This window comes from Chelonia mydas, chromosome 8 (genome assembly GCF_015237465.2).
Source record: "Chelonia mydas isolate rCheMyd1 chromosome 8, rCheMyd1.pri.v2, whole genome shotgun sequence".
NCBI classification, from domain to species: domain Eukaryota; kingdom Metazoa; phylum Chordata; order Testudines; family Cheloniidae; genus Chelonia; species Chelonia mydas.
The window spans coordinates 79,499,717-79,512,447 of NC_057854.1; the positions used below are offsets into that span (position 1 = coordinate 79,499,717).

The 12,731-nt window shown below is 36.4% G+C and overlaps 1 protein-coding gene across 37 annotated transcripts in view; it reads right to left on the minus strand.

The window, feature by feature from the left end:
* Positions 1-2,648: 2,648 nt before the first annotated feature.
* The window catches only part of ADGRL2 (adhesion G protein-coupled receptor L2), a 469,695-nt gene continuing 459,612 nt past the window's right edge, over positions 2,649-12,731 (minus strand). For 9 of the 37 annotated variants that reach the window (XM_043553115.1, XM_043553111.1, XM_043553112.1 and 6 more), the window contains 3 exons: positions 11,711-11,839; positions 11,197-11,293; positions 2,649-4,732 (listed from right to left, as the gene is read on the minus strand). In XM_043553115.1, coding sequence (XP_043409050.1) covers positions 3,978-4,732; positions 11,197-11,293; positions 11,711-11,839 — 981 coding nt within the window. In that variant the 3' untranslated portion in view covers positions 2,649-3,977. Of the gene's footprint in view, positions 4,733-5,410; positions 5,463-7,107; positions 7,160-7,676; positions 7,759-7,990; positions 8,120-11,196; positions 11,294-11,710; positions 11,840-12,731 lie in introns of all 37 variants that reach the window. The other 28 variants (XM_043553100.1, XM_043553106.1, XM_037906605.2 and 25 more) reach the window with 11 other exon arrangements.

Sequence of the window (12,731 nt, forward strand, 5' to 3'; positions counted from 1 at the left end):
CTCTCTCTGCAGGAAGTAATTTTCCCATTTTCCTGAAGTGCTTAAGGACCTAAAACAGTATCAGATACATATTTTGAGGATGACTTAAGTAAGATTTAAAACACTTTAAGTAGCTCGTTTTTAATATAGTCTATTAATAAACTTTATTCCTGGAGGGTCTTTTACCCCAAGGAAATAGAAAGTGCATTATTAAATTTCACAAACCATAGATCAAGTTTACCCCCATACTGCAGTTGGGAGGTGTGATTCCCAGTGGGGTCCAGAAAGACATGCTAGCTCAAGCTGAGCTAGCATGCTAAAAGTAGCCGTGTGGGCAGCAGCTCATGGGGGCATCACAGGGGGTCTGCCACGCTCAGACTTGGGGGACTAGCCCAAGTTGCTGTCTATTCAGCAAAATCCACACTACTGCATTTAGACTGTTAGCTCCAGCTGAGCTAGTGTGATTGTGTCTACCCATGCTAGGAATTGCACCTCCTAGGTTCAGTGCGGACACAGCCAGTGGGATCAGTTGAGTTGCCTCTGCCAGCCTCAGGGTTGAATTTGAACTGATGTGTATAGAGTTAGGATTACTTCACCTACCACTGAAATGTATCAGCTATTTAACAGTGCACAGCAACATTACACAGCGATGTACAGGAGGTGAACAATACTGAATCTCACTGAAACTGCTGAGAGAATTCATGTAGACAGACTGAAATTACCTAAGAAGGAATTTGGTCGAGACACAGGGGTTAACACCACAAATGCCAGGGGATCTCTAATGATCACAAGCAGATTTACAGCTCATCTGAAAGACGGCACCTTCAACAGCAGTGTGTTCATGGCATTACTGTGGGAATTGGTTAAGTACTGACTCCAAAAAAACACTGCTACTTTTTGAATCCCCAACACCTGTACCAGCCGAACTTCATTATCTTTGGAATTCTTAGATCCAATCCTTTCACCCAACTCTGCTTAGTTTGTCAAATATGGGTTCACAATTCAAGATGGTATGGCTGTAGGCCATGAAATGTAAAGCAAGAGCTCCCCCCAAAACGTCAGCCATGTAATTACATAGGGCCATTCTTCACTGATTTCAATCGAACTACTCCAGGAAAAATAGCTGCTTGAGGATATTCACGAGCAAAATCATATATTAAAAAAAAAACAGTAAGACTGTGCAAAGACATTAATAAGACCAATAATTCTCTACAATATCTGGCTACAACAGGATATACTCGTAAAGCACTTCCTTAATGTGTTTCATTATCCATAGGCATCGACAGTATTTCAGTTAAATGTCCTTGGTTTTATACACACGTCGCTTGAACTTTCTTTTAATATAGATGTTTTAAGGCCATGATCCTGCAAACCTTGCTCAACCAGGTAGTCCAACTGAAGACAATGAGGCTTCTCATAAGACTAGGGATTGATTACTCATATGAATAACTGTTGCAAGAATCTAAAATTAGTGAATTTATAATGTATACATACAGCATTTCCAAATCCATTATTTTCTAGTTAGAAGTCAATAAATAAGTTTCCAAGCTTGCAGGATGACCCTGGGGAATCATTTTGATCCAAAGGAATCTGGTGTAAATCCTGGCTCAGGACAAATCCTTATTTCTCAGAGTTCAATTTTTGTGACATATATGGTAAATAGAAGCCAGCCTCTGATGAAAAGGCCACTTACCTCCAGGGAACACACTATAAAAACTACAGCTTTGAGCATTAACAAACCTGTTGGCAGGATTACCAGTTGGACATTATGTAAATATGCTTTTATCTTCATTATCAATTGTTGCTATGTCACAGAAAATGCGAGTTGGAATAAAGGTAAACCCTGATTTTCTGAATCCCAGTTACCTGGCATTCATATTAGTCAAAATTCAGAAATGTCCTCCAACAGTGTCATTTAATTTTTCTGAAATTCTATTTTTCCAAAATCCAAGTGAGTCCAGGTAAGTCCTCTGAGCTATTTAGGTAGTTAGGGTTTATCAGAATATTGTTTGGATTCACAGAAATCAAAATATACTTTGCATCTCATAAAACCACAGGCAACTCAGAAACAGCATGGTCTAGAGAAATGAAGAGGTTTGGGAAGCAGGATATCCAGATTTCTAAATCCCAGCTCTAACATTGACTTACTGTATTGCCTTGTCAAGACATCAGCTTGAAACTGTCTACCTCAATTTCCCCATCTGGTAAAATGTGGATAATATTTGCCCATCTCAAAAGGGTGCTTTGATTGTTTGATTGTACACAGCTACATAAATGCTGCTTATTAAACACTTTTTCCATTGCAAAGCATTATCTTCATCTTCAATTATAAACACATAAGCAGTTGCCCAAAATGTGATTGTACTGAAATTAAAAATAATGTTAAATAGATAGAATCCTATTTTAAAAAAATCTAATGTAAATGTCTGAGATTACAGTACAATTTCCTAATGGAGCTCATGTCTCTGACTTTGATCATATGTGATTGTGACTAGAATGCTAAGTTGCAATGATGACCTCTATTCAGTAGAAACATATACGCAGCTCCTATTGTATTCTTTTATATTTAAATAGTGAAACGTAAGGGAGCAGTTTGAAGCAGAACACAACTGGGTCAAAGGAAAATTCACACCAATTACAATTCATACATAATTCACATTTTACCTATATTGGAAAAAAATTCACATTTATTTACTGTCAAACAGGTGTTAAACTTTACATTGGTTATTAGTGATGGGCTCATTAACAGTTTTACACAAAGGGACGAAAAAAAGCAGAATTTTGCTGAAACAATTTACATTTCATTAGATCTTTATCATAAAATAAATTACTAAATATAGGCAGAAGGAATATGGAGGAATAATATTTGTTTTATTTAATTTTTAAAAGGACAGGCACCTTTTGTTCACCAGAAAGTTTGAGAGAAGTGTCCAGTGTCCCCATTAGCCCTCCCCTTCCCTCCCTGGTTAAAGAATGAACAGGGAATTGATTTACAATCTTGGCTAGATTTTACCAAATTTGTGCAAGGCATGGCATAACTGGCTTCTAAGAGAAATTTCTCCTTGGAAATCGGTTGTTTGGTTTTTTTGGCAATAAAAAAAAGTCAAACATAAGAATAAAAATTAACTTCTCAAAGCAGAACACTGTTTACAGTGGAAAATAAGTGAAAACAGGTAGAACTTGGAATTTAAACATACTACAGTACTATGAACAAAGTGTAAGAAAACCAGCTTATAACATATGTGCAACCAAGAGCTCTTCACAATATTTTCTTCAAATTCTTTAAAGTTATTTTTAATAATTATATTTCAGTTGGACACAAATGTATTTTTTTACCCTAGCAATAGAACAAAATATAATTTCTTTAGCCATCTTTCACAAGAACAGTTCATTGTACAGTTGAGGAAATATATGAAATAAGGCCTGTGGCTTGATTGCTAGTGGTTAGACATGTTTTCAATCTTTGCCTTAATGGAAAAGATTTGCAGTGAACTGCAAACTGATGCAGAATCTCTCTCTCCTGCTTTTGAAAGTCTTGTCAGGAATAATAAGGTACAGTAAATTTGTCCCACAGGATTTTAGAGCCTACGTCTTGTATATAATACAATGCAGGCCTACCCAAAAAAGGAGGGGGGAGGGTGCAGCCATATTTACAAATATAGTTCACAAACTGCTGCAGTAAAATGGCTGGAAAGTTTTCATCTTTGTTTGTTTGTTTCACAATTTTGTTAAACTCAGCAGCAGAAGATATCTTAAAATACCTTGTTGGTATCTCTTCTCTTTGTAACAAATAATTCATTTTAGTATACTCTGTGTATATACAAAGTTTTTGTTTTATAAAAATTCACAGAACTGCAAGGTCCAGTCATTCCCTTTACACCGGAGAACCACAGGGTGAACAGAATAGTCTCTTTGAGCAGATATGAGGGAGCCTGCGTTGGGCCAATAAAGTCTTTTTAATACTTGTATGTGGCCTTTAGTATTTCTTTGCTACACTATTAAAGGCTTGTCACTAGTTGCATTTGCCCTTCCCTAACATCTCCTTCTGGGATACATCCTTCTTTGTTAATGGGAATTATATAGCCATCACTATTGCCCCTGCTGATTTGATAGTACATCTGAAGCTGATGGCCAGCTCCAAGATTTGGCATGCTTTTGTAGTAAATGTCTTCATTCTCACTCCTCCTGGAGGGAGAGAGATCTTCTTCAACATCAGGGCTGCTCTCTGGATAAGGAGAGTCTCTAAGATTGGGCATGCTTGTGTAAAGAGAGTCTCTGTTGGGGGATTGTAGGTGGTCTTCAGCCTCAGCTGTCAGTTGTGAGACGTAGCTGTCAGTTCCTTCAGTCTTCACTTTCTTCTGTGGCTGGTACAGAAGCGAGTGAGTCCGTTGGGGAATGAGTGGTGCCTCAAGCTCCTTATGGTGAAGCTCCAGTCCTGGGTTGTCACTGTGCATCAAAGATGAAGCATCCGCCACAATTGCGTCATCTTCGCTACTGCTCCCGCCAATCACAGCTTTGGCTGGGAGTGTGCGCTCCAGGTTGTGGTTCTTGCTGCTGCCCCGCAGGTTGTTGTGCACTAATTCTGAAATGATCATTTTTTCAAAAGCAGTATCATTCAGGCTTAGTCCACAGTCTACAACTTGCACACTGTCATTATAATCTCCATTGCGCAATGAGTAGCTGTTGTTGAAATTACCATTTAGCGGTAGAGTATCCATGGCACTTGTATCCCTGGCATTGTTCAGTGAATGTCCTGAAATAGAAAGGGGACAGTTTGGGTTACTCTCTGGCACTCTTTTTACTTTTCTTCTTTTTGTATAAAACTCTTTAATGTAGTTCAGGACAAAGTTGTACTTGGAAGTAAGACTTGAAAGAAGTTAGGTTATTGAACATTCCCAACTGTAAACAGTTGCACACCTTATAGGAAAGATGTATTTAAAAAATAATACTGATTTCCCATGGGGTGGAATTGGATTTTAATTTAGAAATTTAGGGGGTACTCTGGGATTCGGATTTCATAATTCAGTACCAGGTTTATGACTCTTCCACAAGGAACTGTTCACTCCATGCCCTTGCATATGTAATGCAAAGCAATTCATTTGTAAATATTTACATTTTAAAGTACAACACCATGATTAGAAAAATAAAATTAACAGAATTTGTCCTAAACGACACTAAATTAAAAAGGAATTAGGCCACATACAAAACTGAAGGTAAATGTATAACATAAACCCACATAACTGGCAAGCAACTACTTTAACAACAGTTCTAACCGTTCCTTTTTTTCTGGAGATGAAGTAAAGAAAAGAATGAAAAATGGACAAATACAAAGAATTTATGTTAAACAAGGACAGCCAACTTTCACACTAAAGGGACCAGGGCCCACAAGCACCATCCAACAACACGATAGACAGCAGGTGGAATGACTCACTTTGACAACTCACATCATGTCTGTCTGCTCAGGCTATCTGGCCTAAGAGTAGCTGATATATAAAAGAAAGTAAAATGATTTATTGTAACATGATGAAGAATTACTAAGCTTCTCAGCAACTTAGTCAGAGCAAGGGTTCAGCAAATTAGATTACTAGCAATAACAGCTTTTTTCCCACTTAATGTAATTTTTGCACTAATATTCTGTCTGCCAGCAATGGCCTCGGGCTTCTAAAGGTCAAAGTTCGCCTGCAGTCTGCATCAGTCACAGTGACAGCACTGAATGAACCAGTATAGTCAATTAAGACTTAGGCCCACAGACACCATGGGCATGCAGTTCAAATGCAGAAATGTTAGGAATTTCTGTAAGCATGGGTCACAGAAATTAAACCAAAGAATAAATATTAACTGTGGAATGGGAGGAGGAAATCAGCCATGGCTGACATCTTTTAACTGCTGGAGGAATGACAGATTGGGTAAGTCTGCTGGAGATATGAAAAGAAGTTTAAGGAAAAAAATTGGAATCTTATGATGACAAGTTTTTTGCGTTAAAGAAATGTATTTTCTACAGACACAAAGACATGTAAACTACAAAATCACAACGCTTCCCAGGCAAAGAAAAACAAGAGTTTTGAAAGAAACTGAAAAGCCAGTACCATGGAAAGTTAGATTGTTAGTGGATTCCTAGAAAGGCACTTTAACTACAAATATGACTGGAAATAAAGAAAGAATGAAGTGATGTTATTGGAATGAAACTGATCACTGTGAGGCTGCTGCATTATATGCAAGGCTTGGAGGAGTATAGGGAAAAAAACTTTTGTTTGAAAAAGATTACAGATTTTCTTGTTTTGCCTTTGTTCCACACTTAAAGCTGCAGCGTACTCTAGAAAATGCAAGTGTCTTCTAAAAATTTTTTAAATATGAAAGTGATATGTTTTTGTCAAGAGACTGTTTTGGTAGCAGAATACTGATTTTGAGCTAAATTCTCCTTTTGAAAAACTTGCAAGTCATTTTGTATTGTGTTATTCCAGCCTGCCATGTGTACCGAATTAGACAAAGTGATGATGGTTGTTTGAAAGGCCTCTTTAAGCTTTGATTAAACAACTTCATAGCTTTGTAACTTCATATACGTTTCAAGATCTTAGCTGCACAGAACATATGGCATTTATAAGAGTGAGGCAACACATGGACTGCATGCTGGCATTCATTTCCCTAATGAAAGTGATTTATTTTTATAATTTTGTTCTCTGTGCTCTGCTAAGCAGATACCAAAACATATTTGATAACCCTAAGTCAGAGTTCTGTGATATACTGCAGAGTTAAGCACTCTAGAATATACTTTGACTGATTTGAAGAGGCAAGTTTTGTTGCCCATGATCAGGTAATTCACTTGAAATCTTTCCATAGCCTGTAGCAAGATTACTGTGGGAATGTAGAAATGTAAGTAAATTATTAAGCATTTTTGCTTGACACTGCTTTCGTTTTAAACAGCAAATTATTTCAGCATTGCATACCCTCATTTACCAATAGGCTTTGCTACAGACCTTGTGTTATTTTCCAAAAAGCACTACAGAAGTACTATTTGAACGTGGAAACATTTCAGTTGCAAATTGTGAACCACTTGCCCGCTGAGTCTACTTCATGACCACTAGTTATGTTTTAATTGTGCCCATTAAAAACCATGCTGAAAAAATTTACATTTGATAGGCAAAGTTAAGTTTTACTCCCATACTTGTCTCTCTGTAGGTTGCTAGAGGAAAGCATAAGGAAAGTAAGAAAACAAGAGAATGAAAATAGAAACTGCAGTTCAGTTAAAAAAGAAATTTGAAATAAAAAAACAGAAACAGGTTTTATGTTCTCCATAGTGTCAAAGTTTTAACACTGAGTTTTAATTACACTAGAGGCAATTATTTGACTCATCAAAACTGTAACTACTAGATATATATTAATTTATGAACTGCTCTGCAATTAAGAAAAGTATTTGAATAATATCACAACAAAAGTTAGGTTAGTGATGACACCCTTATTCCAGAGAACTAAACTGTTCTAATTATAATCTCAAGATTCTCCTAAAGAAATCAACTAACATAAAGCTGCACTATACTATAGTTTGGTTTATCTTTGATGCTGGAAGCAATTTTCTACACCAGGGTATCCAAAAGTGTCAAGATGCCTTGCACTGCTTTATTATCTAATCAGCTCCATACGCAGGTTTTTCTCAGCAAGATTTAGAGTCAACTGAAGCTTATATTGCATAGACATGATACCTCTAAGTGATATATATCTTGAAGATGGGCTCTCGGACCATGTGGTGTCAGTCCTGTAATAGTATATTAAGATTTATGCCACCTGTGTTAAAAACATGGATAATTATTGGTAAATACTATTATGGCAAAGGCATTACTATAATATAGTGCAGTTTTACAAGCCTGGCATTGGCAACACTGTAAGTATTTCTTAAACTGACAGAAATTCAGAATGCAGGACTAGAATATTGCAACTTGAGTTTCTAGCTAGCAAAAAGAAAGGACTCAGACTAAAGAAAAGCGTTTTGTTTTTTTTTCAATAAGTATAAGCACACCTGGTGAGTTAAACACGGGAGCTGAAGGGGCATTACATACAACTGTTTCAGCGAGCAATGTGTTATAGGGGTTGTTAGTGCCGTGTGGTCGAAGAAGAGGGTTTGTTAGTAGGTAATTGCCAGTCATTCCTAAAGCAAAGAAACAGAAAAAGAGACATCAGTTCTTTAATTTTATTCTGACAGTTTTCTATAACATATTTTTTTTATTCATCATGAGTCATGTAGAACTTGTCAAATGTAATTCAGCTGAAAATTTCTGAATGTATTTGAACTACTAATTTGAAGGAGGAGAGAGAAAACTTAGTTAAATTTCAGTAATTCACAGGTGCTGTCCAAATCCCCAAAGTAAACGCCTGCTAAGAATGACATTTACTGATTTATACAAAAATAACATTAAAGAAGAATAGCCGTTAAGTGCATAGGGATCCATATTCTATTTGAAGATGCTACAGCTTAATCAAGAATCTTGAACACTGTGGTCCAGAACTGAAAAGTCCAAATTTTATTAATTTAGAGATGTTGGACAATCCCTTATGAAAACATCTGGGTTATTACTAACCTTTGAAAAGCAGAGGGGAGGGGGAAGGAAATAACTTTCTTCAAAGAAATACAAGGAATGACAAACTGCAACAAGCCTATCTTAGTATATGCAAAAGCACACATGCTGAAGAGAAAGCAAAATGTTTTGCTTTAAGAAATTAAACCATTCATATGTTCTTTTGGGACAGATTCATGCTGCAACAATATCTGCCAGGCTTTAAAAATAAATTTTTAAATGTCTAAATTTCTCTAACAATTGGCTTAGCAAGATAAAATAAAACATGACATGATAACATGAACAGATATTTTACTAATTTTCAACTTTAATGCATCACCATTTACACAAGATTTCAAGTAATTTATTAGACAAAGTTTCAGCATAATTTGTTAAAAACTAAATGTTTAAAAACCAGTTAATTTGGCTGTGTGACTTCTGGTTTTTAAATTAGTAGGAAAACTCGTCAGAATAATGAAGAAAAATTATGCTAAAACCTTTGATTGAAAACATGATTTTAAACATTTCATTAAGGTAAAATTCAACTTATGTTGTATTGAGTTGCACAACTGCATCAGGACTAATGTTATCTGAATACATTACATGTCCAAAGAGAGCTAAAAAGCCATCCACATTTTCACACTATATTTAAATTTATTAGATTCTCATTCAGGCAATAGCCAAAGACATTATATTTTAAATATTAATGCCGTTATCCTACTAGAGATATTTTATTCTAGGTAGCAGAAATTCCTGGAGTTCAGAGAATTCTTTTATTGACAGATTATGCTAATTTTATTTGACAGTAGTTTAATTTAGTTAACAATTAGATTGCTTTTTACCCTAACTTGTAAAAGTTGCTATTTGGACACAATGAGAAATACTAATTCCAGTGCATTTCCATATTACAATATATTAAATCTTCTCCCGAATGTTTTACTTTTAGCTTGTTTTACTTTTACTAGTGTACAGGTTACCAACAGTTCTTCTCTGAGTAGTGTTCTAAGTGGAGCACCCACAGGGGGTACATCTCGAAGAACCCCAGTTTCTGCGTAAGGTAAGTAACCTTTCCATATTTTCTGTCAATTTTATCCTAAAGCTTCATTTACAAAACCCCAAAAGCCCAAGTTAATTAGTAAATTAGCTTGTTTAGATTTGTGTCATTCTAATGGTGATATTGTAACTAAAACCCTTTACAAAGCTTGGCAGACTAGCACAAGGGAAAGGGGTTCATTTGGACATGGTTTCTTCCCCTGAAAAGACCTTGTGCCTATTGCCTACTGGTATGGCTGTTAGGCCTCAACACCACATTAACCTTGGCCTTTGAATTAGCTGAAAGCCATGGCACAGGCAGAGCAAGTCTGGGGACTGATGGGCTTCAAAGAGGTGAGGTCCCAGGCTGGCTTCTGCTGGCCTATGCAGGGCATACCTCTTCCCAGCAGCAGCAAACTCCTCTTCTACCGCCAGCAATTGGTTAATTTTAGTTCACCAGATTCTAGAGTAGATGTAAAGATTCAGGTGGATGGCAGTTCACTGAGTTTAGCCTACTGTTGTACTTGGGGTCAGGAAGTAATTTTACCCTAAGCAGCATCCTTGTGTGTTGCTGGTGGTTTGTTTTTTGCCTTCCTCATTTCCAAGGTTCAGCAGTTAGGACTAATGCTTAGTTTGTGGGTTGAAGATAAAGGGGCTTGCTGGTTATGGTTCCTAAGGGTTTTCACCTGAACTGAGCAGCATCTATAGGGGTTGCTAAATTTGGTAGCACTAATAGTAGATTTGCTACTGTCTTTTTAAATTTTGCCAATTTAGCAGGAGTCTGTTGCAGCAAGGTCAGGTTCATATACCCTTTTCTCACAATGTGGGTGCAGAGTTGAGAAAAGGTAAAGCTAGGGCACAGATAGGGGGAAAGGGGCATAGTGACAGGCTTTTGCATTCAGCTTTAATACAGAACAGCCCTACCTCCATTAGTGGCTCCTTGGCACAAAGTTTGGTGAGGGGAGAAAAGAGTGGTGGTGATTGTGGCTAGAACTCTCCTCATTTTTGGATGGCCATGGACATGAGCATGTGTTTGGGGCCTTCACAAATGTTACATACTGTATGGACTAGATATGCTGGATAATCTTCAATTCAAGTTAAAACGATTAATAAATTTGTGGCCATCAGAAGCCTGCAATCTAGTTTATGTGGCTGTGTATTTTTGGGGCCATTACACATAGCAGACGCAATGCTGTCACAGAAAGGATAAAAATTTTACTGAAAAAAATCTTTACACATGTCTTTTGCATAGAAACGGTGTCAATTTGATTTCACTGGGAACATTTCTGAGTCTAAAAATCAGTCTCAAATATGCATTAAAAATGTTACTGCACTTGTATTTCTGTTTCAGATATAACCTATAAAGGTTAGTAAAGTTTTAAAATTATGTTCTTGCTTTTAAGCTAAATTATTGAAGAAACTTATTAACACACATTTCCCATGAATAGAGAAAGTCAACTTCTATAGTGAATGGGCAAGTTGAGTGAACATCGATTTTAAAATGTGCTCGTGGAAGACTATAATTTTAGACAACATGTGTTCGAGAGTTTTTTTTCCAACACAAATTTGTTTCAACTCTTATCTGTCAAATGCTATTAAATCTAAGTCATCTAAAATTGAAATGTTCCCAGTGACTGACCTTGATTAAGTGTTGAAGTGCTGTTGATGTCACCTGAGATAAAGGAAGATTCAGATTGTTTTCTCACAGTGTCGTTCCACATCCTTCTTATACGACTCTGTTAACGTAAAGCAGTGAGACATAACATTGTATTTTAGGGCACAAACAGATTTTCCCCCTTTCATCTGTCATCATGTGAAGCATCTACATTGCTTCTCGCTCTAAACTAAATAATTTCTAAAATAAATTGGCTTCTTTGTTATGAAAAGTCTAGTCTACTAAATTCCAATTAGATAAAATATGATGGTATCCTTGCCAGCTCCCCTAAAAAAAAAGAAAAAAAAAAAAGAGGATGTTTGCATAAGAACAAACTGAAAGGAAATGTTTAAAAAGAAATCCGTTCTACAAAACAAAACCATGTTTTGCCACCTAGATCTTTATAATGAGAAGACAGTTAGTGCACATGAATGAAACATGTTTCAGTAGGCTTTTGTAAATAAGGTTAATTAGAAGATGCTGTCAAAGTCTTTGTTACCTGAGTGCCAGAGGAATAGCGAGCGCTAGTTCTTGTTGTCGACGCCTTCACTGAATTGTGGGGGCTCTCAGTTGGTAGTCCACCACAGCAATAGGAATGTCGGAAGCACTTTCCATATTCCTTACGTACCTGTAGATGTACAATGGGGATAATTAAAAAAAACAGATGCACAATAAATATGTCTCTTGAGATAAGGATGTGATCAACCATCATCTATTAATGAATTTTAAACAAATTCCTTTATGGGAGACACACAAATTCAAAATTTTCCTCATTTTGATGCAGTTGATGAGCTTGTAATTCAAGGTATTTATAGTTTTTTAAAAAGGCCTCCTATCATAGATCAATATATGTAAACCAGGTTACTGCACATCTGTGTTTTTGCAGTTTTGTGAGTAATTTCTTTTTAATGGAATGACTGTTTTGCGCAGGAATAAACAAACGTTCTTTGATAAACGATTAGGTTGGTATTTTTTCCTCTTCAGGCTTTCCAGTCTTTAGTTTTTAGTGCAAAAATATTGAGTCCAGTTTCCCACCATCATATGCTGGATATTGCAATGTAATTGCTCTTCAATTATATGGGTAACACCCATGAAAGTAATCTCTTTCCAGAAATTACAACTTAGGGAGAACGGACCCTACACATTGTAAGGCCTATGAACAAATTTTCATAAAAAGTTTATTATATGCAATCCAAACATAGCTCTTATTAATATAGCTACCGCTGCTTCTGTCGTGTGTGAAATTTACAGTAAAACTGCCCTAATCTGTGCAGAATGCAAACCATGTCAGTGAAGGCTCTGCCATAATGTCTCAGTACCAAGTTTTGGATTGTAGAATCCAGGCCACCAGGTAACTCAATAGAACTTCTGTCAAGGCACAAGCAATACAATCTTTGTTGCTATGTATGTTTGCTGACTCTCAGGAAGTTTGAACTCTGAAACATCAATTATTTTAAATGAGATTTTTGTCTGAATAAAGATTAAAAAAAGCTAAGTAACGATATCAACATTTGGCCTAT